At 35.2% G+C, this 22287-nt stretch overlaps 1 protein-coding gene across 2 annotated transcripts; it reads left to right on the top strand.

The window, feature by feature from the left end:
- The first annotated feature begins 936 nt into the window (after positions 1-936).
- LOC133866780 (uncharacterized protein At4g15970-like) lies at positions 937-11116 on the top strand. Of its 2 annotated transcripts, none has more exons than XR_009899918.1 (5): positions 937-1262; positions 4730-5095; positions 5617-6098; positions 6232-6331; positions 10849-11116. XR_009899918.1 is itself a non-coding variant. In XM_062303413.1 (5 exons), exons 1-4 carry the CDS (start codon positions 1047-1049, stop codon positions 6272-6274), a joined length of 1107 nt encoding a protein of 368 aa, XP_062159397.1. In that variant the 5' UTR covers positions 937-1046; the 3' UTR covers positions 6275-6306; positions 10849-11116. The 2 variants fall into 2 exon arrangements, 1 of the variants encoding a protein (XP_062159397.1); XM_062303413.1 differs by having other exon boundaries at positions 6232-6306.
- Positions 11117-22287: the final 11171 nt, after the last annotated feature.

Raw genomic sequence — 22287 nt, 5'->3', positions numbered from 1 at the left:
CCTTCAAATAAACTCACCATTATTTATTTATTGGGATAATTGCACCGTTGGTCCCTGTGGTATGCCATAATTATTTTTCACTTCCTATGGTTTAAAAAGTTCATGGGAGGTCCTCGTGGTATGCAATAATTACAAATCGATCCCTGGCGTCAAATTCTGTTAAAATTTTTAACAGATTTCGTCAAATGCCACGTTAGCGACACGTGTCACCAATAAGATGGCGACACGTGTCCATTTTAATAAAAAAAAATATAAATTTATTAAAAATTAAATAAAAATACTTATTTCTTTTTTTTTAAAAAAAAAAAATTCAAAAAAAAAAAACTGAAAGGGTGGCCCAGGCCACTGGGGGTGGCGCGCTGCCACCCCCAGTGGATGGGGGCGGCCAGGCCACCCCCAAAGGGGTGGCCCAGCCTTCAGCTTTTTTTTTTTTTGAATTTAAATTTTTTTTTTTTAAAAAAAAATATGTATTTTTATTTATTTTTTAATAAATTTATATTTTTTTATTAAGATAGACACGTGTCGCCATCTTATTGGCGACACGTGTCGCTGACGTGGCATTTGACGGAATCTGTTAAAAATTTTAACAGAATTTGACGCCAGGGATCGATTTGTAATTATTGCATATTACGAGGACCTCCAATGAACTTTTTAAATCATAAGGAGTGGAAAATAATTATGGCATACCACAGGGACCAACGGTACAATTATCCTTTATTTATTTTGCAACTTGCAAGTTCCAACCCCCCCCTTGTCTCTCTCTCTTAATGCCTATGTTTTGAATTGTGGGCTAAATTAAAGTACTATTTATTTACTCAAAGAAAAAAAAAAAGAAAGTAGTATTTTATTTTTTTAATTCAACAATTCATATTAATTATCAATAGCTTATTAATTAAGAAGAGTGAGAAGAACGGCCAGCTCTTGGGCTATAAAAAAATGACATTGACATTGCCCATATATAGACGGGAAGGTGAAGAAACCAGAGACGAGAAAAATTAGCGCTTCTAGTCTTCTACTCTGAAGATTGAAGAACACCATCGTCAGCAATGAGCAACTCAGCAGCCGGCGCCGCTGACCCCAGCAACGACAATAAGCCGTCATTGTATTCCGGCGGTAACCATCTCGCCCTCCATCGGTTTGTCCAGGCCATGCTTTTACTTGTGGGAGCAGCCGCCTTAATAGGCCTGCTTCTTTATAACTCAGCCTACCCTTTCCGGTTTCTTCCCGGATCTTATCATCGTGCCTCTGAATCACCATCTCCGGTGAGTTTTTCTTCTTCTTTCAGTTCTTTGCTGCCTATACATACATCTTTCAATTTCTTTCTTTTATTTATTTTTATTTTATTTCCAAATATTTTTTGTTGATGGAGACTTGCTTTCCTTTTCTCTAAGCGTTTTTTTTTTTTTTTTTTTTTATCAAGTATAACTCAAGGATTTGAGGGGTTAAATTTAGAGAGGGTTTTTGACGTAACTAATTTTGAAGAAATTTTGAAAAGTTCGATGCATAGAGGATTTTTAAATTTTTCTCTAAAATTTGCTTAAACTTTTGAATTCGAGAGCTCAATATGGTGCTCTTAACACCATAGTGATTGTATTTTTTCTTATTCTTTTTTTTTTATTGGTATTATGAAAAAAAATTAATTATTTAAGATGGTATTATATTAAGAATATTTCATCATCACTTACTAAAAGATTAAGCCCACGCAACAAAAGAAGTTTTTGATAGAACAAGATCATGCCTCTTCCGAGAATACGTGGATGTAAATGGTAATCAATCCAAAGTCAAAGTCAATTGCTTTTTATTTTAGGTTATTTTTTTTATAGTTATTATTTAAATTGATAGTAATTCAGACAATAAATATAAAAAAAAATTTATGAGATTTACCTATTTAAATAAGTGTGTGGGCTGCCTGAAAGCTATTCAGGTTGTTACTCATAAGAGATTGCTAGCAAGCTCAATAACAAAATTGCTCAAGAAAATCAATTTCAATCTAAGTCTAGTTTAGTATTGCCTTAAATTTTTTGCTTCTCTTCTATTTTCTCTTTACCTCTCTGAACCGATTATCATGGAGATGGCTATCAATTGAGAAAAAAGTAAAGAGAGGAGAGGCCGGAGGCGGAGGGACCAGAGAGAAAAATTGGGAGGATATAATAAGCGAAGAAAATTACTCAATATTAATAGAAATACTAGCTAATAGAAGTCTTAGATTGAAAATTGGACTAAAACAAAGGTCTTAATTTTTTTATATGTTATTTTTGAAATAAAAATTCAAGTCTTAAAATCAAAATAAGATAAAAAGGCTTTTTATACTTAATTTTCCTTTTTTTTTTTTTTTTATATATATATATATATCGTGATATTTTAAAGGGAAAAAAGAGAGAGAGAGAGAGAGAGAGAGAGAGAGAGAGAGAAATTTAATCACAGTTAATAAATCATAAATGTACCATTTTTATTAAGCTAATAAATGAAGAATTTAATTATCCTTCTTCTTGTGTTAACGGCTTTTTGGGTATTTAAATTTCGATTTGTCAGTTAAATAGTCGGTGAATGTCGGTTTTTTTTTTTAATTATTATTATTTTCTTTTTCTGAGCCGGTGAATGTCAGTTTATATAATTATAGTTTTGTCAGTTGAGCCGGATTAAGCTGGGTCCCAAAGACTCGAAGCAACATCCTTTAGAAAAAGAAAGACTCGACCAATGGTAGAAAGGTCAAGTCAACCAGAGGCCCCACTTGTCGGGTCAATGATTTCCAATGCCACCTGACAAAACTAGGACAAATATTTTTTTATTTTTTATTTTTTGTAAGTAACTAGGATAATTATTGATTTTTTTTTTTTTATCTATTTAATTATTATAAACTGATATTTAATTTTAATATCTTTTTAGTCCTCTAATTTTAAGATGTTAAATTTGTATCTTGGTAAAACTTATAAGAAACCTGTTGAACTTATAAGAAACCTGTTGTACGCGAGTCGTACATATTTAATTGTTGATTTGAAAAAAAAAAATATACCAAATATGAAAAAAAAAAAAAATAGCATTTCTCAACATATAAAATTAAAATCTTGTTGGAATGTTGGTGATCGATGCCCATTGTTCTTCAATTTGATTTAAGATTCATCTAACATTGCCTTTTAATATTAAGTCATGCAGAAATAAATAAATTTTACTTCTATAAGTATAATATAATTTTATTTTGGTATAATTAAAAAACGTATTATCCAATCCGAAACCTAAGCATTTTGTAGGTTTCCAAAATTATTTATATATATAAAACCCACTTATAATCTTGATATTTGGTAAAGTATAATAAGCATATGAAAAAAAGGCAATTGGAACTCCGTAATTATAGGGAATCCTAGGGGCATATTTAGGTGAGAAAAAATTTTCAATATCAAATTATACTAAGATTTTATCTAACTTTTTTTTTTTTTTTTTTTTTTAATTTTGTCTCAGGTTTTCTAAACCATCCAAACATAATTTCAAAAATTAAATTATTTCGGTATTCATAATTTTTTGTATACCCAAACGAGCCCCTAATTACTGCACTCCACCTTTTTAAACATAAACAGTACAGCTAAATTAGTTTCGTATTATAATTAACTTATCTTAAAGAAAAGTGTGAATTAAATCAATCTGGGATCCACTTGTGCCATGACCAGTGAACCCATTAGACGAGAATATCCCATCCAATTATTGGAGTAATTATATATATATATATATATGCACACATGCACGCAGGTATAACTCTTGTAGCTTTAATGAAGTGCATGGAGCCCAAAATTTCCACGCTTTTTCTTTGAAAAGTGTTAGGGCACTTCCATTCCTCTAACTTCCTATTCTTTCTGACTTGGCAATCCGATTCAATCCAAAAAATAGTCTGTCCAACTTTTCTCATGGGCAGCTTCGACCCAACCTTTGGGAGTGGTCGACTACCCCAACCAAATTTCTAAGGGTGGTTAGTGGTTATTACCATTCTTAATGTGAGATCTAATAACTGCAACCACTAAATTAGGTGGTTCCGACCACCCACCTTAGTGTCACACTAGTAGTGTCACTGTTATATGAGGCCATGGCCCGTGTGAGCAATTAATTTGAAGGCTGGCCTAGTTGAAGCAATATGTTTCATGTTTACCTTTTGATGCTTGGATTAAAACTAAGCTCCCTATGCTTATATGGATGATAGGCATATGGAGGAAACTAGCCGTTGATCGATTAGTAGCACATGCCATTTTCAGCTCAACTTGCTTTGCATTATAATCTCTCTGCTCCTTTATGACTATGGCTTGACATCCTCACTTAGTTGATCACTAGTTTTGAGTAAGACTGTCAGTTTTTAACACAGCTCACGAATTCGATATAAACTCAATACAAAATTAGCATGTTAGGGTTATGATTGACCTATATAGTCTTATGCACATGCCTGAACATGATCCAAATCCGACACTCGAACACGAATTGTCATCTCTAGTCCCGAGTTTATATGTTTCACTTATCTCTGTTATTTTCATAGCTGTGTGGCTCAGGGTGCTGGCATATATATTTTTCTTATCTAACTGGAGAGATAGTAAGAGGGAAAGACTAAAACATATATATATATATATATATATATATATATATATATATATCAAACTAATTTATTGCTCCTATCGATTGATCGATGATTAATCTTATGTAAACCCACAAATGTACTTGGATTTTTGTTTCATTTCCCATATTTGATTTGTAGTTCCTGGCAAAAGTTGAGTTGGATAGAGTTCTAAGAAAAGCATCAATGGAGGACAGTACCGTTATCTTGACTACTTTGAATGAGGCATGGGCAGAACCCGGGTCTATGCTTGATCTCTTTCTGGAGAGTTTTCGAATTGGGAATGGAACAAAGAGGCTTTTGAATCATATGGTCATAATATGCTTGGACCGCAAGGCATATGCCCGTTGCTTAGCTTTACACTCTCACTGTTATTATCTCGACAGCAAAGGAGCCAATTTTTCACGTGAGGCTTTCTTCATGACTCCAGCATACTTGGAGATGATGTGGGGAAGAATTCATCTTCTGGCTTCTATCCTTGAGATGGGCTACAACTTTGTTTTCACGGTATATATTCTCTTAATTAATTTCTCTAATTCGTGTTAAGTATTTGAATTATTGATTAATGCTATACTTACAACTCATTTACCGTTCCTTTACAACTTGTTGACACGTGTTAACATGTGATTGGAGTCACATGTTGACACGTTTCAACAAGTTGTAAAAGAGTTGTAGTTTTAACTTTTTATTTTTTTTCTAAATTATTATGAATAACATTGCAAAAGTATTACCAGTTTCTTCATATCTTTGATCTTCGTGTGCCTTAATTACTCGAATCTTGGACGTACAGTAACATGCAATAATTAACAATTAGTACCTTAATTTTTTTAAAAAATGTTTAGTTTCATTCTTTTGCACATCTCTTGTCCATCTCGGTAGAAGAGACATGCAAATCCATTATTGATTTATGGGATCACACGTGGGTTTCATAGATTTAATCGTAGATTTGCAAAAAAGAGAAACAAATCCTCCCTGTTTGACTTGAAACAAAGAGAAATGTAAGCAAATTAGTTTACTTTGATGACCAGGATACTGATGTGATGTGGCTTCAAGATCCATTTCAACGGTTCTATTCAGATGCTGATTTCCAAATTGCTTGTGATAAATTCTTTGGGAACTCTTATAATGTAAAAAACAAACCAAATGGAGGATTCAACTACGTAAAGTCTAACAGTCGGACGGTTGAATTTTACAAGTTTTGGTACAAGTCAAGAGAAGCATATCCAGGGAAGCATGATCAAGATGTACTTAACAAGATCAAGGGTGATCCATTCATCACGGAGATTGGACTGAAAATGAGGTTCCTTGATACTGCTTACTTTGGTGGGTTCTGTGAGATTAGTAGAGATTTAAACCTAGTTTGTACAATGCATGCAAACTGTTGCATTGGCCTTGAGAACAAAGTTTATGACCTTAGAATTTTGCTCGAGGATTGGAGCAAATTTATGTCACTGCCCCCAAGTATGAAGGCATCACCACCATCCTCATGGACAGTTCCACAAAAATGCAGGTATATATATATATAAATTATTTGGATATATATGATTTGTTGGAAAAATTATTATTATTTAAAAAAAAAAAAAAAAGTTTCTATGATGGTTAAGAATTGGTTGTGTTGCTAACGTGTGGTCATTATCATCAAGGAATTCCTTTGGTAAATTACCAAAGAAGAACGGCAGAAGGTAATCATAAATGGCAATATTTGCACACTTTTAAGGGTACGTTCCGATCATATAAATCCAGGTAAATTATTTTAATTGTTAATATATATATATATATTGGTTTTTGGTTTTTGAAAAGATATATATAAAGTTTTAGGGGAAAACATATATACTTGGCGACCAAACTTTGAAAAGTCAAACTCTTTTTTTTTTTTAAACATGTAGCAATATTTGCTACTATATATAAATTGAGAAAGTCCAAAGGCTAGTACAGAGAAAGGGAAGTCAACAAGACCCCTAAACTCTAAGTCAGAAGGATCTGACTTGAAAACAGCTGCCAAAACAGAAACATCAAATTTTACCAGAATTACATTTGAGTTTTTCTTACATTAACGCTCACTCTCAAATAAAATAGGGCCGATCTAGCAACTAACCAACATAAATTCCAATAAAACTTGAGCAGTACACAGACAGACTGTACCGGAGGAAACAAGAGGAATACACACAAAGCAGAAAAAACCCAAAAAAACTGCTGACAGTGGAAGAAGAAGCAGAATCCACCGGAAACGGCGGTGCGTGGAGGACACGCACTGTCACCAAACCCACCCAGTCGTAGGTCAACCACCGTAGAACTCAACTAGCACCGTGCACAGCCAAATAAAGCGGGGCGTGGCCGTCACACACGCCAAAGAGCAACAAGCTCTCTGGTGTGTGTAGGCCACGCACTGGACACCGACAACCACCGTGGCCCGAGCTTCCGGCGGTTGGAGCAGACGAAGACGGGGAGCACGGTTGAGGGGCTCATGTCTTGGAAAAATCAACGGAGTTATGTAGATCTGGCACCAAAAATTGAGGAAGAAAACTGGAAAAACGGTCAAACAACCACCATTAAAGACACGATCACCGTCACACCTCCAAAGCTGGAACACCTAGATTTGAGTTTTCCTGCCAAAAACAAAGGAAGGAAAAGAAAAAACACAAATATAAACCACCATAGCCTAACAAGGCTAGGGGAACAAAAGCTCCCCAGCTCAAAAGGCTGGGAGAAATCTAGCTTCCACTGAGAGAAGCTCAGGGAGGAAACAAAACACTTTAGTCCAAGAGGACTAAGGCCAAGACAAGAGCTAGGGGGAGGAAGGCTGACCTCCCTCCCCCGACAACGACGATCACTCCTTTTTTCCTTGCTTCTGTTATCTCTCTCTCTCTCTCTCTCTCTCTAGAAGAAGAAGCAAGGAGTTTTTCTTCAAAAGTCACACTTAACCCTATTGAACTACCACATTATTATATGTTTTTTTTGAACTGCCTGAATTGCCCCTGAAATTATTAAAAAATAAAAGAAACTTGAAAAAAATAAACCGAAAATGCAATAGGTGGTGGCCGAACAACTTAAAACACAAAATATTTTTTTTAGAAATCTCAATTATTTCTCTTGTTGTAGTAATATTTTATCAAAATATGTGCTTAACTTTTGCAGAGGTAAAAGCTAAATTATTATTTAAAAAAAAAAAAAAAAAAATTCAAGTTGGTAGTGTAGAGTGGAGTGGTGATGGCCATCAGTTGACTTTTTCTTTACTTTTCTTTTCTCTTAATTTTTTATTATTTTTTAAATTTTATTACAAGTAGGCTCTACATCTGTAATGCTCGGCCCAAAACACCTGACAAATATTTAGATATGTTTAATTTGCTAATAAACAAAACCAATAAAAACACAATAAATTAATGTTGTGGATTTTCTAAAACATTCAAAGTAGTTTTAGATAGAAAATTTTGGGCTTTCAAACTACTCTGAAATTTGTATTCTTCAACAATTTTCTGAACGACCCGATTAAGTCATTAGACGACACTTGAACAATGTTACAAAGAAAGTAACGAAATTTTAGGGAAGTCATCCTAATAGTTCTGGATAATTGATGGGACAGTCACAGTGCACACGCGATTAATACATTCAAAAGCTTAGATAAGTAGGAGAGAACCTTATTAAAGGGCTGGGGAACCCTAGCAAACCTCACCCCCTCCCCCTCCCCCCCAATTGGCCATCCTTCCACCCTAGAGAGAGAGAGAGAGAAGGAAATTTGCTTGGTTTTGGAGACTTAGGAGCTAAAGCTTTCATCTTTGTGGTAAAAGAGCTGAATTTGTGTTAGTTTAAGCGTTTGTTTAGAATTTTTTGATACTTGTTAAAAAGTTAGGTTCTTTTGGTAAAAAACAAACTAGACTTTACATGAAAGCTTGACCCTTTAGGCCTTTTAGAGGCTAGTCTTAGTTTTGGACCTTTGTTAGTGCGTGGGCCCTTTTGTCATATCAAAACATCCCTAGGCTGTTTAGCAAGAGGAAAATTGGAGAAAACGATGGGTTGTGTTAAATAAGTACCTTTAGGATTTTAGACCACCTTAGGATCTAGGGAAAATGGAAAGATAGGAGTTTGAGTGAAAGCTTAGAAACATTCAAACAGTATCGAAAATCATCCTAACATTGGAGACCGCCATCCCAACGATTTTCGGGAGGTCTAGACAGTTTTCGGGCAAAATATGTTAATTAGGGTCTTAAGTGTAAATTAGGATTTTTAACTTAGAACTTTGGCTAATATTAGGCATCGTTTGGTTCGCAGAATGTCTATTCGATCTATTAGGAAAATGAATAACTATTTTTAAGAATAAATAAAAGTGGAATGGAATAACTATTAATATTCTTTTCTTTGGTTGTAATGGTGGAATAAAACGTTACATATGTATTCTTTTATTTGATACAATGCAATACACTGATGAATGGAATCATATTATAATCAAATTTTCAAAAACACCTTTATAATACAAATATAATTTACATTCTTAAGGACATTTTTTTCTTTATTTTAGAAACATAAACAGTCATCCTATGACTTTTTTTTTTTTTTTTTTTCAATTTCGTCGAGTTCATAGCTTTTTTTTTTCATATACAATTACGCTACAAAATGATTTATAAATAATAATAATAATAATAATAATAATAATAATAATAATAATAATCATATCATTATCATCAAAAAAAAAAAAAAATAGATCATTTGCAAAACCCTTTTTATTTTATTCTTTTTTATTTGTTTTCCAACAACAAACATTCGTTCTTTGCTTACAAAGTAAAATGATTTATAAGAAAAGAAAAAAAAAAAAAGAAAAAAAAAACACATAATCATCAAATCACCATCATAAAAAAATTTTAAAAAAATAGATCACCTGCAAAGCCCTTTTTATTTTTTTATTTTTTATTTGTTTTCCAGCAACAAATATTCGTTCTTTGCTTACAAAGTTTTTCCTAAGCCTCCGCAAGGCAATTGGAGTCCCCCTGATATCAAGAGGTACTCGTTTTACTACGTCTAAGTGCATTCCGTAGGTTACATCATAGGAAAAAAAAAAAAAAAAAAAAAAAAAAAAACGTAACCCACAACAAATTAAGTTGGGTTGAGAAACAAAGAGAGGGAGATGCGAATACAATTGCAGAGATAGAGAGAGATACTGAGTTGAGAAACAAAGAGAGAGGGATAAGAGATTTGGGTGTTGAGAGGGTTGGGGCTTTTGGGTAAAAGATGAATTTTATTTATTCCCACAGGAAATGAATAGGTATTCCCCTCCTTTTTGAGTGGAAGACCTATTCATCTTCGTAAGAGAATAACTATTCCCTTAAATAATATATAACCAAACAGATGAATAGCTATTCCGTAGGAATAACTATTCAATTCCATGGGTCTAATTTGCGAACCAAACAAGGCCTTAGAGTGTGATGCAGAGTAAGAAGCTAGAATCTTTGCAAGAAGCTCATGTTTGAAATTTAATGCTCGAGGTAAATAATCACCTGCAGATGCTTAAATGATCGACTAAATCTTTTTTGGAATGAAAATATTATGTTTATAACTTTGCATGTCAAGCTAGTATGAAGCCCTTATCTACATGTTGTGAGCCTTAAGTTATACAGTAATATTACCCTGAATTGGTGTGTGAGAGAGAGTGAGAATATCATCCCCTCTTCCGGAGGAAAGAAATTAGATTTCTTTTGAGGAGAAAAGTTTTTTGTGTTTTTTATTTGATAAAAAAACCACAATATTCTGCAAAGTGTCAAATTGAGCCATTTTCTAGGCTTAGAAAAATTTAGTTGGGAAAGGGAGAGGGGGGTTTAATATATATGTTCAAAAGTTTCTTGCATGGACTGCAGTATTGTTAAATTTTTATGAGTACGTGCCCCCAAGTGTTTCCACTGTGGCCATTTATTTGTGTCTGTATGTCTATACAAACTTTTAAGATATAAAAAGAGGTCTCTACTTGGTCGTGATTTCTAACTAGAAGTTCATACTCTTGGTTGCACTGAAACAAAGATGGACGGAACTTTCGTATATAAATTGGAGGAAGAAAAGATTCCAGATGCAAATAGCAGTCACTCTGCCATATTCATCTAGCTCTCTCTCTCTCTCTCTCTCTCTCTCTCTCTCTCTCTCTCTTTCTCTGTGTGTATTATTTGAAACACTTTCTTAGAGAATGAGAAAACTGGATGTGCATTGCTGAGTTTTAGTTTCATTTAGATATGTGCTATTTTCACTGATTTGAATTATATGTAATGTCTTATCTTTTGCAGAAGCATCCATAAAGAAGGATCTATGTACACATCCTGGTTCTTTTGGAGACATGTGTATACTTTGTGGGCAAAGGTTGGCTGAGGAATCTGGTGTTACATTTGGGTATATTCACAAGGTATACTTCTTCAAGATGATTGGTTGGCGGAATTCTGAGTTTTGGTTATCTTTGCTGCATATTGAAAGAGAATATTTGTAATACTTCTGAAACTTCTTATATTGAGGCATCATACAGCTTATATATATTCACAAGTTACCGATCCCCTTATATGAAGCAGTTTTATAATTAGAACTGGAGAGATTTAAATCAACTTAGAACTTATGAAGTATGCTCATGTTTATTGATCTCAAATGGAATTTGGTTTAAGCCTGTGTAACATCTGTATTTGCGGGACTATACAGTTCACCAACTAGTGTCTAGACTATACCCAATTACCCATTCTCTCAACAATAGAAATAACAAAAAGAAAAAAGAAAAGAAAAGAAAGATAAAACCTGGCATAGTGGCATAAAAGTTTAGTCCTTGACGTACAAAACAATTTGTACGTGCTTTTCACAATTGCGCCGCCGTCACTCGTGTGAGTCCGCCGATTGGCACAAAGATCTTCTTCTCTTTTCCTCCTCTTTCTCTTCTTCTCTCTACTGACGTTTGGACGTCTGACTTGTACAAGCAACACCTCCCACCGCCCAACGTGCATGGTAGGGAAAAGGTTGGTCTTCCTATAACCCTTTTTTTTAAGGATGTGTTTATTTTCTTTTTCCAATTTTATTATTGGCGTGATTGATATTTGCGAGATTCTATTTTTTTTTTTTTTTTTCTTTTCTTTACTTTTTCTGAATTCATTTCCTGCTATTTATGCTCCGTCTATTTGGGTGGAAAGTATTTTTTAAAAAAATATTTTTTTTTTTTTTTTTTTTTTGGTGTTTGATACAACCGAAAATGATGGTTAACGAAACTGTAAAAGTCTTTTTAATTTTTGAAAAATTTAAATCGTTTTTTGGATTTAAACTGTTCATTCTTGTATGCACGTTTGTGAGAATCCGCCACCGCCGGATATTGAAATTTGTTGGTAGTCCGAATTTACTGTCGAAGGTTCTCGAATTTTGGTATCCAATTGCTAGAATACGGGAGCACAGGCCGGATTCCGGTAAGTCAGATTCTGGCAAGATATATAGGCTAAAATTTTGCTGGTGCTGAAATTTGGAAATTTCTGTCAGAATCCGATGACGTCTAGCCACCGGATCCGGCTGTAATGTGCTAGATTCCGGCCAATTTTGCCTGAAATTTGGCCATTTGTGCTGGATTCCGGCCAGTACTGTGTTAGATTCTAACAAAACTGGCCGTCACCAGTGATTTTTCGCCGTTGGGTGAATTTTTCGTACAAGCCAAACGCTAGAAACTATTTTCAGGGAGAAAAATGATTTCGTTGAAAATATTTTACGACGGAAAATATTTTTTTTGGAAACAAATGGAGCATTAGTTTAAAATGACACTTTTTGTTTACGAAATCACAATCCTTTAACGCACCATTAAACATAAAACTTTTATTACTGATAATCCTGTAAAAAAGCAACAAAAAAAAAAAAAAAAAAAAAAATCAATTTGTGTTAATGTTACTATATTAGTTAAAATAAAATTCATAAATTTGTTTCTCTGGGGTAAGAAAAAGGCATTGAACAACTTATGACCAAAACAAACGGTGTTGTTGTGCAGGGGAAGCTGTAATCGTACTAGGAGGTTGCTGGTTTGGAATGCGCGCTTTGAACCAACCCTTATGGAGCACAAAATCGACTGACTTTCTGGATTGCCGAAACTCGTTCTAGAGCGCATTCTATCGTTCATCCCCTTGAAAAAAATTCTTCAACTTACTACATTGTCAAAGAGATGGCAAAACGTCTGGTTCTTATTCCCTATTCTGGAAATTAATGAAGATATGGTTCGGTTAGAGGATTTCAATTCTTTGTGGAGAAGAGTTTACTGAGTTGCCATAGGCAAAAGCTAAGCTTGAACAAATTTGAGCTTATAATAAACATAGATGAATCGAACCGCGCTCTCGTGAACCGTTGGATCGGGGATGCAATTGAAATCAATGTCAAAGAGTTGAATCTCTACATCCATTTGTATCCACACAAATACTATTTGCAGGTGCCAGATAGTGTTATGACAGCAAAATCAATAACTGAGTTGAGGTTGTGGGGGTGCAAATTCGAGCCATTTCACAGAGACATTAACTTGCCCTGCTTGAAAAGCTTGGTTTTGGTTGAATCTTTGATGGACGACCAAATCCTCCAAACTCTAATTGCAGGCTGCCCTGTTGTAGAAGAGATAATCATCAAACAATGTGATGGGTTGAAGAACAAACATGTCTATGGTCTTCCTAAATTGACGGCCATTGAGGTGATTTCTAACCGTGTGATTGAGAGCATTGAGATTGAAGCATCAAAGCTTGAATCTTTACGTTGTTAGAACATATAAACATATTATGCTTAAACTAACATGCGCAGCGGAAATAAATAAAACGGGATTTAGGCTTACCTCTAGCCATCTTTGCTCAAGCGCTTCCACGAAAATCTGAAGAAAACAAAAATACTATTTGAGAGATCTTCTAACCTATGCATATGACTGTATTGCCATACTGATGGTGTACACAAGTGTTGGTACAGTTTCCAGTACGGTGACGTGTTGCCTTGTGATTCGTTGCCTTCCTTAATCTTCTCTCTCCTCGTAATCTGCAAAATAATAAACGGCTCGTCGGACTATGGGGGTGCCGATCGGACCCCCACTCCGATGCCTAAGTCAGTTCAAACTAATTTTCTGGAAAATATATGTAATCTCAAAAGCTCAGAGAATCTGCTTTTTTTTTTTTAATACCTGACGCCGTAGTCTTATTTATAGACTCACAGTTCACAGTTATAAAACCGCTAGAGTGCTTGGAGCATAATTTAATTAGGAGTCTGAGTCCTAGATCACATAGTCTTCAATCTTATCTTTCTGATTAGGAGTCTGAGTCCTAGATCACATAGTCTTGAGTCTTATCTTCATAGAATTCAAATTGGGTAGTAGAGTCCAAACTGGATAGGACACTATCCCTTTAACTAATGTCATTCTATTAGGTACCTTATCCCATATTTGATGGGATAAAAGACTTTCCTTGTTTTTTCTGCAGGGTTGTCTCCCCGGCTCTTGGTGTTGGACTCACCGAGAGACTTTCCTTGTTTTCTCTGCAAGGTTGTCTCCTTGGCTTTCGGTGTTGGACTGACCGAGAGACTTTCCTTGTTTTCTCTGCAAGGTTGTCTCCTTGGCTCTCGGTGTTGGACTGACCGAGAGACTTTCCTTGTTTAATTTGTTGTAGGGGTTGTCTCCCCGTATCTTTTCTGCAAAAAGGGTTAACAAAGCACTGCATATACTAAAACAAAATAGCAGAATGCACAGTAGCACTATATATCCTTTTCATCCGTCGGGATGATTTTGTGATCTTTTCACTCACGGCAGGAGTGAGGCCTCAACACACGAGTCTATTTTATAAAAAAAATATATATATTTTTTCCTGGTTGATAAAAACCAACATTTATCCTTACTTTAACATAAATCATAGTTGTAAAAGAAGAGTATGAACTTATCTGGTGAATTCAATGAAGATGGACCATCTTACTTGGAGCTCCTTATCCTGCACGCCACTCGATATGGTGCTCTTTGGGAGAGTTCCTCAAACTGGACCCTCGGCTCGGATTTGTCCCTCGCCACGTGACTGTGCACTTAGGAGGATGGCAAATCTAGAGGGGTCCTCAAAGTGTGCCATTTGGAACTAGGAGCTCGGGCATAGTCTCCTCGAGATAGTACCCTCGGAATAATACTCTCAGTATGTGTCATCTCGGTACATACTTTTCGCCTCGGTAGAATACCCTTGGATCAAACTTCTCGGATTATACTTTCTTCTCGGTTATATCACCTCGGATCTAACTTTTCGCCTCGGTAAAACACCTCAGATCTAACTTTCCCCTCGGTATATCACCTCGAATCTAACTTTTCGCCTCGATAAAACACCTCAGATCTAACTTTCCGCCTCAATAAATCACCTCGGATCTAACTTTTCACCTTGGTAAAACACATCGGATCTAACTTTTCGCCTCGGAAATAACTTTTCACCTCGGTAAAACACCTCGGATCTAACTTTTCACTTGTGTAGAACACCTCGGAACTAACTTTCCGCCTCGGCAAAATATCTCGGATCTAACTTTTCACTTGTGTAGAACACCTCGGAACTAACTTCTCGCCTCGGTAAAACACCTCGGATCTAACTTTTCACTTGTGTAGAACACCTCGGAACTAACTTCTCGCCTCGGTAAAACACCTCGGATCTAACTTTTCACCTCGGTAAAACACCTCGGATCTAACTTTTCACTTGTGTAGAACACCTCGGAACTAACTTTCCGCCTCGGTAAAACATCTCGGATCTAACTTTTCACTTGTGTAGAACACCTCGGAACTAACTTCTCGCCTCGGTAAAACACCTCGGATCTAACTTTTCACCTCGGTAAAACACCTCGGATCTAACTTTTCACTTGTGTAGAACACCTCGGAACTAACTTCTCGCCTCGGTAAAACACCTCGGATCTAACTTTTCACCTCGGTAAAACACCTCGGATCTAACTTTTCACTTGTGTAGAACACCTCGGAACTAACTTTCCGCCTCGGTAAAACATCTCGGATCTAACTTTTCACTTGTGTAGAACACCTCGGAACTAACTTCTCACCTCGGTAAAACATCTTGGATCTAACTTTTCACCTCGATAAAACACCTCGGATCTAACTTTTCACTTGTGTAGAACACCTCGGAACTAACTTTCCGCCTCGGTAAAACATCTCGGATCTAACTTTTCACTTGTGTAGAACACCTCAGAACTAACTTCTCGCCTCAGTAAAACAACTCGGATCTAACTTTTCACCTCGGTAAAACACATCGGATCTAACTTTTTTTTCTTTCTTTCTTCTTCTCTTTTTTTTTTCTTTTTTTTTTTTCTTTTTTTTTTCTTTTTTTTTTTTTCGTTCGTACATGATGGCAAAAGAAGCTGCAGGTTCTTCTGTTTGGTATTTTGCTTCAGTGAAGGCAGCTAGGATTTTTATTCCTAGAGCTGTAACTTTGGGCTTCTTTTCTTTCTTTCTTTTTTGTTGTTTTTCGACAAACAGAAAAATAAGAGCCCTGGCCTTGTCTCTTCTTCACTTTTACAAGTTTTCAATGCGTGATCCAAGTCCTTTCTTCAATCCCTTCCGCACGTCTTCATAATGTCCATCTCCTTCCAGAATTCAAACCCTTCTCTTTATTTATTTTTCTCTCATGTCTGTCTCCCTCTCTCTCAATCACGTCGCTGCCCATGTGATCAGATTGTGATTGACAACGTCATGGCCCTTTCTTTCTTGTCATCTCTGCAGAGAAGGTTAACAAACACGTTGCCGGTACTATAGACGAGCACAAATCTAGAGATATACTTTTATTGACTCAAAAATCTCTTTCTAATAAAAGGAAAGGCATGGGCTAAGAATTTTTTCAATTTTTCGTAAAATCAAGGCTTGAGAAGTTCAAACCATCATTCTTCATTTATAAACCCAATTATTTGTCTTGTAGTGCCAATAAAAAATATTAAAAATCAACAAGTTTCAGAAGAGAAGCATCATTCCAACCAAAACTCAATAGTATAGTTGTAAGGCTTCATGTTTGTTGGTACAGTTTCCGGTATGGTGACGTGTCGCCTAAAGATTCGCTGCTGATTTCTACCGAATACCTCAATCCTGCAAAAGAACAAACAACTCGTCGGGGGTGCCGACCACGCCCACTCCGATGCCTAAGTCAGTCTAAATCAGTTTTCTGCAGAGTAATCTGAATCTTAATCTCAAGAGCTTAGAGAATTCGTATTTTTATACCTGGTGTGACGGTCTTTATTTATAGGCCGGACCTTCTTGACACCTAGTTGGATTAGGAGTTTGAGTCCTAGCCTGGTTGAACTTTAACTATATCTTCAGGGAATTCGAGTAGGATTGCGAAGTCCGTAGTTGATCGCGTTTGTACTTCTTTACATTTGATTCCATGTCAATAACCATTTTATCCCATAAATTATGGATCTGTAGTTTATCCCTGATCTTCTGGGATTCTATCCTTATCGCACTCTAAGACGAGTGTGGCGCATGGCACCTTTTAGAAGACTGTAGCATATTTCAGCCAACCTCCGAGGCAATGATATCCGAGATGTGTTCGCTCCGGCCTGGAGATCTCGGGATATATCCGTACCACAACGGGGTTGTGTAAGTCCGAGATGTTTATACTCCGAGATGTTGACACATCCAATAGATATCACCCCGAGGAGATATCACACCGACTCGATATCATACCGAGGCGTTATTACTCCGAGACACAAATATCCGAGATATGCTCGCTCCATTCAGACTAGGAGATCTCGGGATGTTCCACATACCGTAACCTGGAGTTTTAAGACCGAGATGTTGTTATGCCTCCGAGATGTATTTGCACCGAGACGTCGTTATACCTCCGAGATATATTTATACCTAGGCAATCTTTTCTTTGCTGGCCGAAATAAATGTCCGAGGCATAGATCCGAGATGTTTCTGAATCCACGTGTCTCTAGGGTTAATTTTATCCCTAACAATGTTTTTTTTTTTTTTTTTACGAAACGCTTGTAAACGGACAAGGGCACAATAATTTTTGATCTTTGCCTCTTGTTGAAGAGAGTTTCAGATCTGACACTCCAAAATTTCTCATCATTGGATTTCATCATGGCACATATAGTTATCCACACCATGAATTTCTTTCCACAATTTAACAAATCAGAATGAAAAGAAAGGTATGGACTTATCTTGCGCATCCGCAGTGAAGAGTTTTGATTTTGTGGTGGACGCAGATTGGGGGTCTTCATGAAGGAAACCATCGGCCTGTTTCAGCCATGAATTGTCGTGAAGTCATCGTTGTGAATTTTGTACTTTTTTGTTGTTTCAAAAATAAGCTGAATCCATCATCACCGAGCAATTAGGTTCCGATCCGTGATTTCAAACTTGACTTGATCGCGCAGTCATCGTTGCGGATTTATTTTTTCGTAAGAACGATTCTTCGTTCCCACAGACGGCGCCAAACTGTTGGTACAGTTTCCGGTACGGTGACGTGTTGCCTTGTGATTCGTTGCCTTCCTTAATCTTCGCTCTCCTCGTAATCTGCAAAATAATAAACGGCTCGTCGGACTATGGGGGTGCTGACCGGACCCCCACTCCGATGCCTAAGTCAGTTCAAACTAATTTTCTGGAAAATATATGTAATCTCAAAAGCTCAGAGAATTTGCTTTTTTTTTTTTTAATACCTGACGCCGTAGTCTTATTTATAGACTCACAGTTCACAGTTATAAAATCGCTAGAGTGCTTGGAGCATAATTTAATTAGGAGTCTGAGTCCTAGATCACATAGTCTTCAATCTTATCTTTCTGATTAGGAGTCTGAGTCCTAGATCACATAGTCTTGAGTCTTATCTTCATAGAATTCAAATTGGGTAGTAGAGTCCAAACTGGATAGGACACTATCCCTTTAGCTAATGTCATTCTATTAGGTACCTTATCCCATATTTGATGGGATAAAAGCCAATTTTGATATATTCTGAATATCTGTCTTTTTGGAGATAACGAATGGTCTTGTACTTGGGTCTGATCTGGCCGGGCCAACCCGATGGGCTCGGCCCCCGATACTACCTTAGGCCCACATGTCTTTGGTGTTAATTATTTCTCCAACAACAAGCTATTAATTTATAGGCTAGGTCAGGGACCCTCAAATATGGTAAATATCGTATTGTTCCTCCCATCAAGGAAATAATATTATTAATTGATTTTAAATCAATTAAACGATTTCATTATGGTAATCTAAATTAATAGAAATTACCATAACCATAATACCGTATATTATATTTATTTATTAAAATATAATAAATATAATAAACACCATAATATGGATATAAAGGCCACATAAGGGAATAATATTTTACATTCTCCCACTTGGCCTTTATGGCACATAACCTTATGGTATTAGGTTCTTTAGTTTGACCAATCACTTATGGAATCCTCCCACACAGATAAGAAATGTTTCACATGAATTATGGCGGTAAAATCATTATAAAATTAGGTCGTCCCTTCTATGTATCACAATGTGAAACACTCCTTACATGAGTACCTTATGGATAATCAAGCTTTATGAATGAACTTCCTATAAGTCATTCGGATCCAACTTTATTTATCTTCATGGATAAAATAACAAATGTGCACAAAATCTTTATTATAATAACTTCATGTCTATAGACCAAAAAGAGACAAACCAATTTAACTAAGCAAAAATGAATTAATGAGTTTCATATACTCCGTATGACTTTGTACTTTCTTTACCTGTAAACTTTAAGTCATGGGATCCGCAATCATTAATTCAGTACTTATATGCTCAATAGACCCTTTATGTCTCTTCATGTTATCTCTCGTACTGAGATACTTGATGTCGATTTACTTCTGCTTCTACTCTTTATTCTTATAAAAGAATATTATAGTAGAATTACCGCAGAGTATCTTTATGGTCTAACTATAAAATCGACAATATTGAGATTTCAACAAAATGTCTTATCCATCATGCATGTGTACCAAATTCATAGCATGTAAGAATTTTAGCTTTCTTGGTAGACGTAGAAATTATAGACTGCTTATTGCATCTCTAGGATATATCTCTCAATAAGAAAATATATACCCTAAAGTAGACTTTTTACTATCTACACAATCAGCAAAACTCAAATCTAAACAACTAACCACCTCCAAATGGAAAGTGTATCTTTATGTTAAGTTGTACTTCTTGGTTCCTTGCGTATACTGCAACACTTTATTTGCAACACTTTATTGACCTAGTATTCTTACTGTCAGTCCAATGGTTAAGTCTAGTGCAAGCCTATGCTTTTCTAAGGTTGCATAATGCAGATGCTTACAAAAAACTTTTCATCAGCCCTTGTTCCAATACATTTTGGGACAATAATTTGTCCATCTTAGTTGCTACTGAAGGTGCATAATCCTTCATTCTAAATCTTCCCAAAACTTTTTCAATAGGTTTCACCTAAATCCTTCATTTCAAAGTTTTGTGAAATGAACTTTATGTAGCAAACCTAAATCACAACTTGCAAAAATAATATCTACATATAGGACTAGAAAGATTCCTGTACTCCCACTGACCTTAAGGTATATATACTAAGTAACAAGGTTTTCAATAAACAATGAAGCAATAACCTTGTAAAAAGTATTCCACCGATGAGAAATCTGTCACAGCCCATAAATAGAAGTCTTTAATTTGCAAGTATTCGAATTGTTATTTATAAAACCTTTAGGTTGTGTCATGTAAAACTCATCTTTAAAATCCTCATTCAGGAAAGTTGTTTTCACATCCATTTGATGTAACTCTAAGTCAAAATGAGCTACTAATCCTATGATTATCTTGATGAACCATTCTTAGACACTGGAGAGAATGTTTTATGATAATCAATGCCTTCTTTATGAGTAAAACCATTGACTACGAGTCTAACTTGACTTTTGAGCCATAGATTTATCTCTTACTTCATGGCATTGAATCATAATGTGGAGATTTCTCCACTCATAGCATGTGAAAACAATTTTGGATCATCTTTATGTCCAATGTCAACATCAGACTCTAGGAGATATACAACATGATCACTAAGAATTGTTGATCTCCTTATTCTATAGGATTTTCTTAATTCTACTTGCTCTGCATTTTGCAATGGGAGAATAGATTTATTTTGAACTTGTTCTGTATGAGTTGGTTGTTCTAGAACTGATTGTGGCTCAGGATAATCAATCTGATTTTCCCTTAATACAATCAATCTTCCTCTATGAGAAGGAGATTTGGCCAACTCTAGTGCTTCCACAAATTTCAATTAATTTGTGTGAATGAGCACTCCCACTAGGTTCCTCATCCTCTAAAAATTTTACAATCAACAACTCTAGGATTATATGAAGGATAATAAAACATTAAAACCCCTTAGAGTTTACTAGATAGCCTATAAAAGGTCCGTTGGTTGTCCTTGAATCTAATTTCATTAGGCGATGATTATAAATTCCCTCTTTAGCAAGGCAACCCCATATGTGTAAATAATTTAAACTAGGCTTCCATCTATTTCATACTTTAAAAGGTGTCTTAAGAACAATCCTAGATGGAATCATGTTTAACATATACAAAACGGTCTTTAAAGCTTTACTCTATAAGGGTAATAGCCGATTAGTATTACTAATCATTTCCCTTTTGTATGTACCTACCATAATACTCTTTGCCTATATCAGATCTTATGATCTTCATGTTGTTTCTCTTCTTCTTCCTTATAGGTATTGAAAGCATTCAATACCTCAACTTTATTATTTAGAAGATAGAGATACATAAACCTTATATGGTCATCACTAAAAGAGATAAAAAAATATCTCTGACCATTTAGGCAATAAGTATGACAAAGGTCAACACACTTCAATGTACATGATCTCAAGAATTTTAAAAGGCTATCTTTAGCACCTTTAGTGGTCTTGTTGGTACGCTTTCCCTAATACAGTCCACACAAGTACCAAAGTCAGTAAATTATTATTTACCAACTTTTATTTTTTGTAAGGAAATATATTTCAATCTCCAAAGCCATAACAAGAGCATTTTAAATTCACAAAGACTCTACTTTACGTCAACATCAATATACAAAAATAAACAAATAATTTTGTTTCAAAAGTTGGGACATAGGTCAATTTTAAATAGACTTTAAATAAACCCCCAACCAATATTCCACCAAAAAAATAAGAAAAATTTCAAGTTTAAAATAAAATTGAAATTTTTTAATAGACTAAACTAGAAAATAAATGTCTAAAAGATTATGGAATATAAAACATTTTTTAGGTCAAAATTATAACTGAATTTTAAAATTAACCTATAGATCCCAACAACCTCCAATTATGAACACGTGTTATGCATTTGTTGACAATGTGGATTGTTAAACCATAATCAATCCACAACATATTTGAATGAGTCACTAAAAGAGATTCACGACACACTAAATATATGAGATTATCTTTATTTTTAAGTCATTTCTCATACTTTATGCAATCTTTCTTTATATGCTCTCAGTTTTCCTTATTGCAGAAGAAATAAGTGTCTTGATTGCCATAGTGTTTCTTGGTACCTTATTCTTATGCTTTAACTGATGAACATAATTGCATTTATTGGTCTTTTCCTGAATGATAATGTGAACACTTTATGAATTCTCTCATCTTCTTAAACACACATAGTTAGAAGTTCTTTTACTAACCATTTATCCTTATGTATGGTAAAAGATAAAATTATACACTTAGAAGAGAGAATTCAAAAATGAAATAGACCA

Source organism: Alnus glutinosa, chromosome 4, assembly GCF_958979055.1.
Source record: "Alnus glutinosa chromosome 4, dhAlnGlut1.1, whole genome shotgun sequence".
Lineage (NCBI taxonomy): Eukaryota > Viridiplantae > Streptophyta > Magnoliopsida > Fagales > Betulaceae > Alnus > Alnus glutinosa.
Note: the sequence above shows the minus strand (reverse complement) of the source record. Positions and strands in the feature narration are given on the sequence as shown.

Bases quoted from the DNA above. Each gene is read 5' to 3' on its own strand.
- LOC133866780 (XM_062303413.1), top strand. From the start codon at position 1,047: ATGAGCAACTCAGCAGCCGGCGCCGCTGACCCCAGCAACGACAATAAG. The intron at 5,096-5,616 runs GTATATATTCTC...TTTGATGACCAG, and splicing joins GCTACAACTTTGTTTTCACG to GATACTGATGTGATGTGGCT. The intron at 6,099-6,231 runs GTATATATATAT...ATTATCATCAAG, and splicing joins ACAGTTCCACAAAAATGCAG to GAATTCCTTTGGTAAATTAC.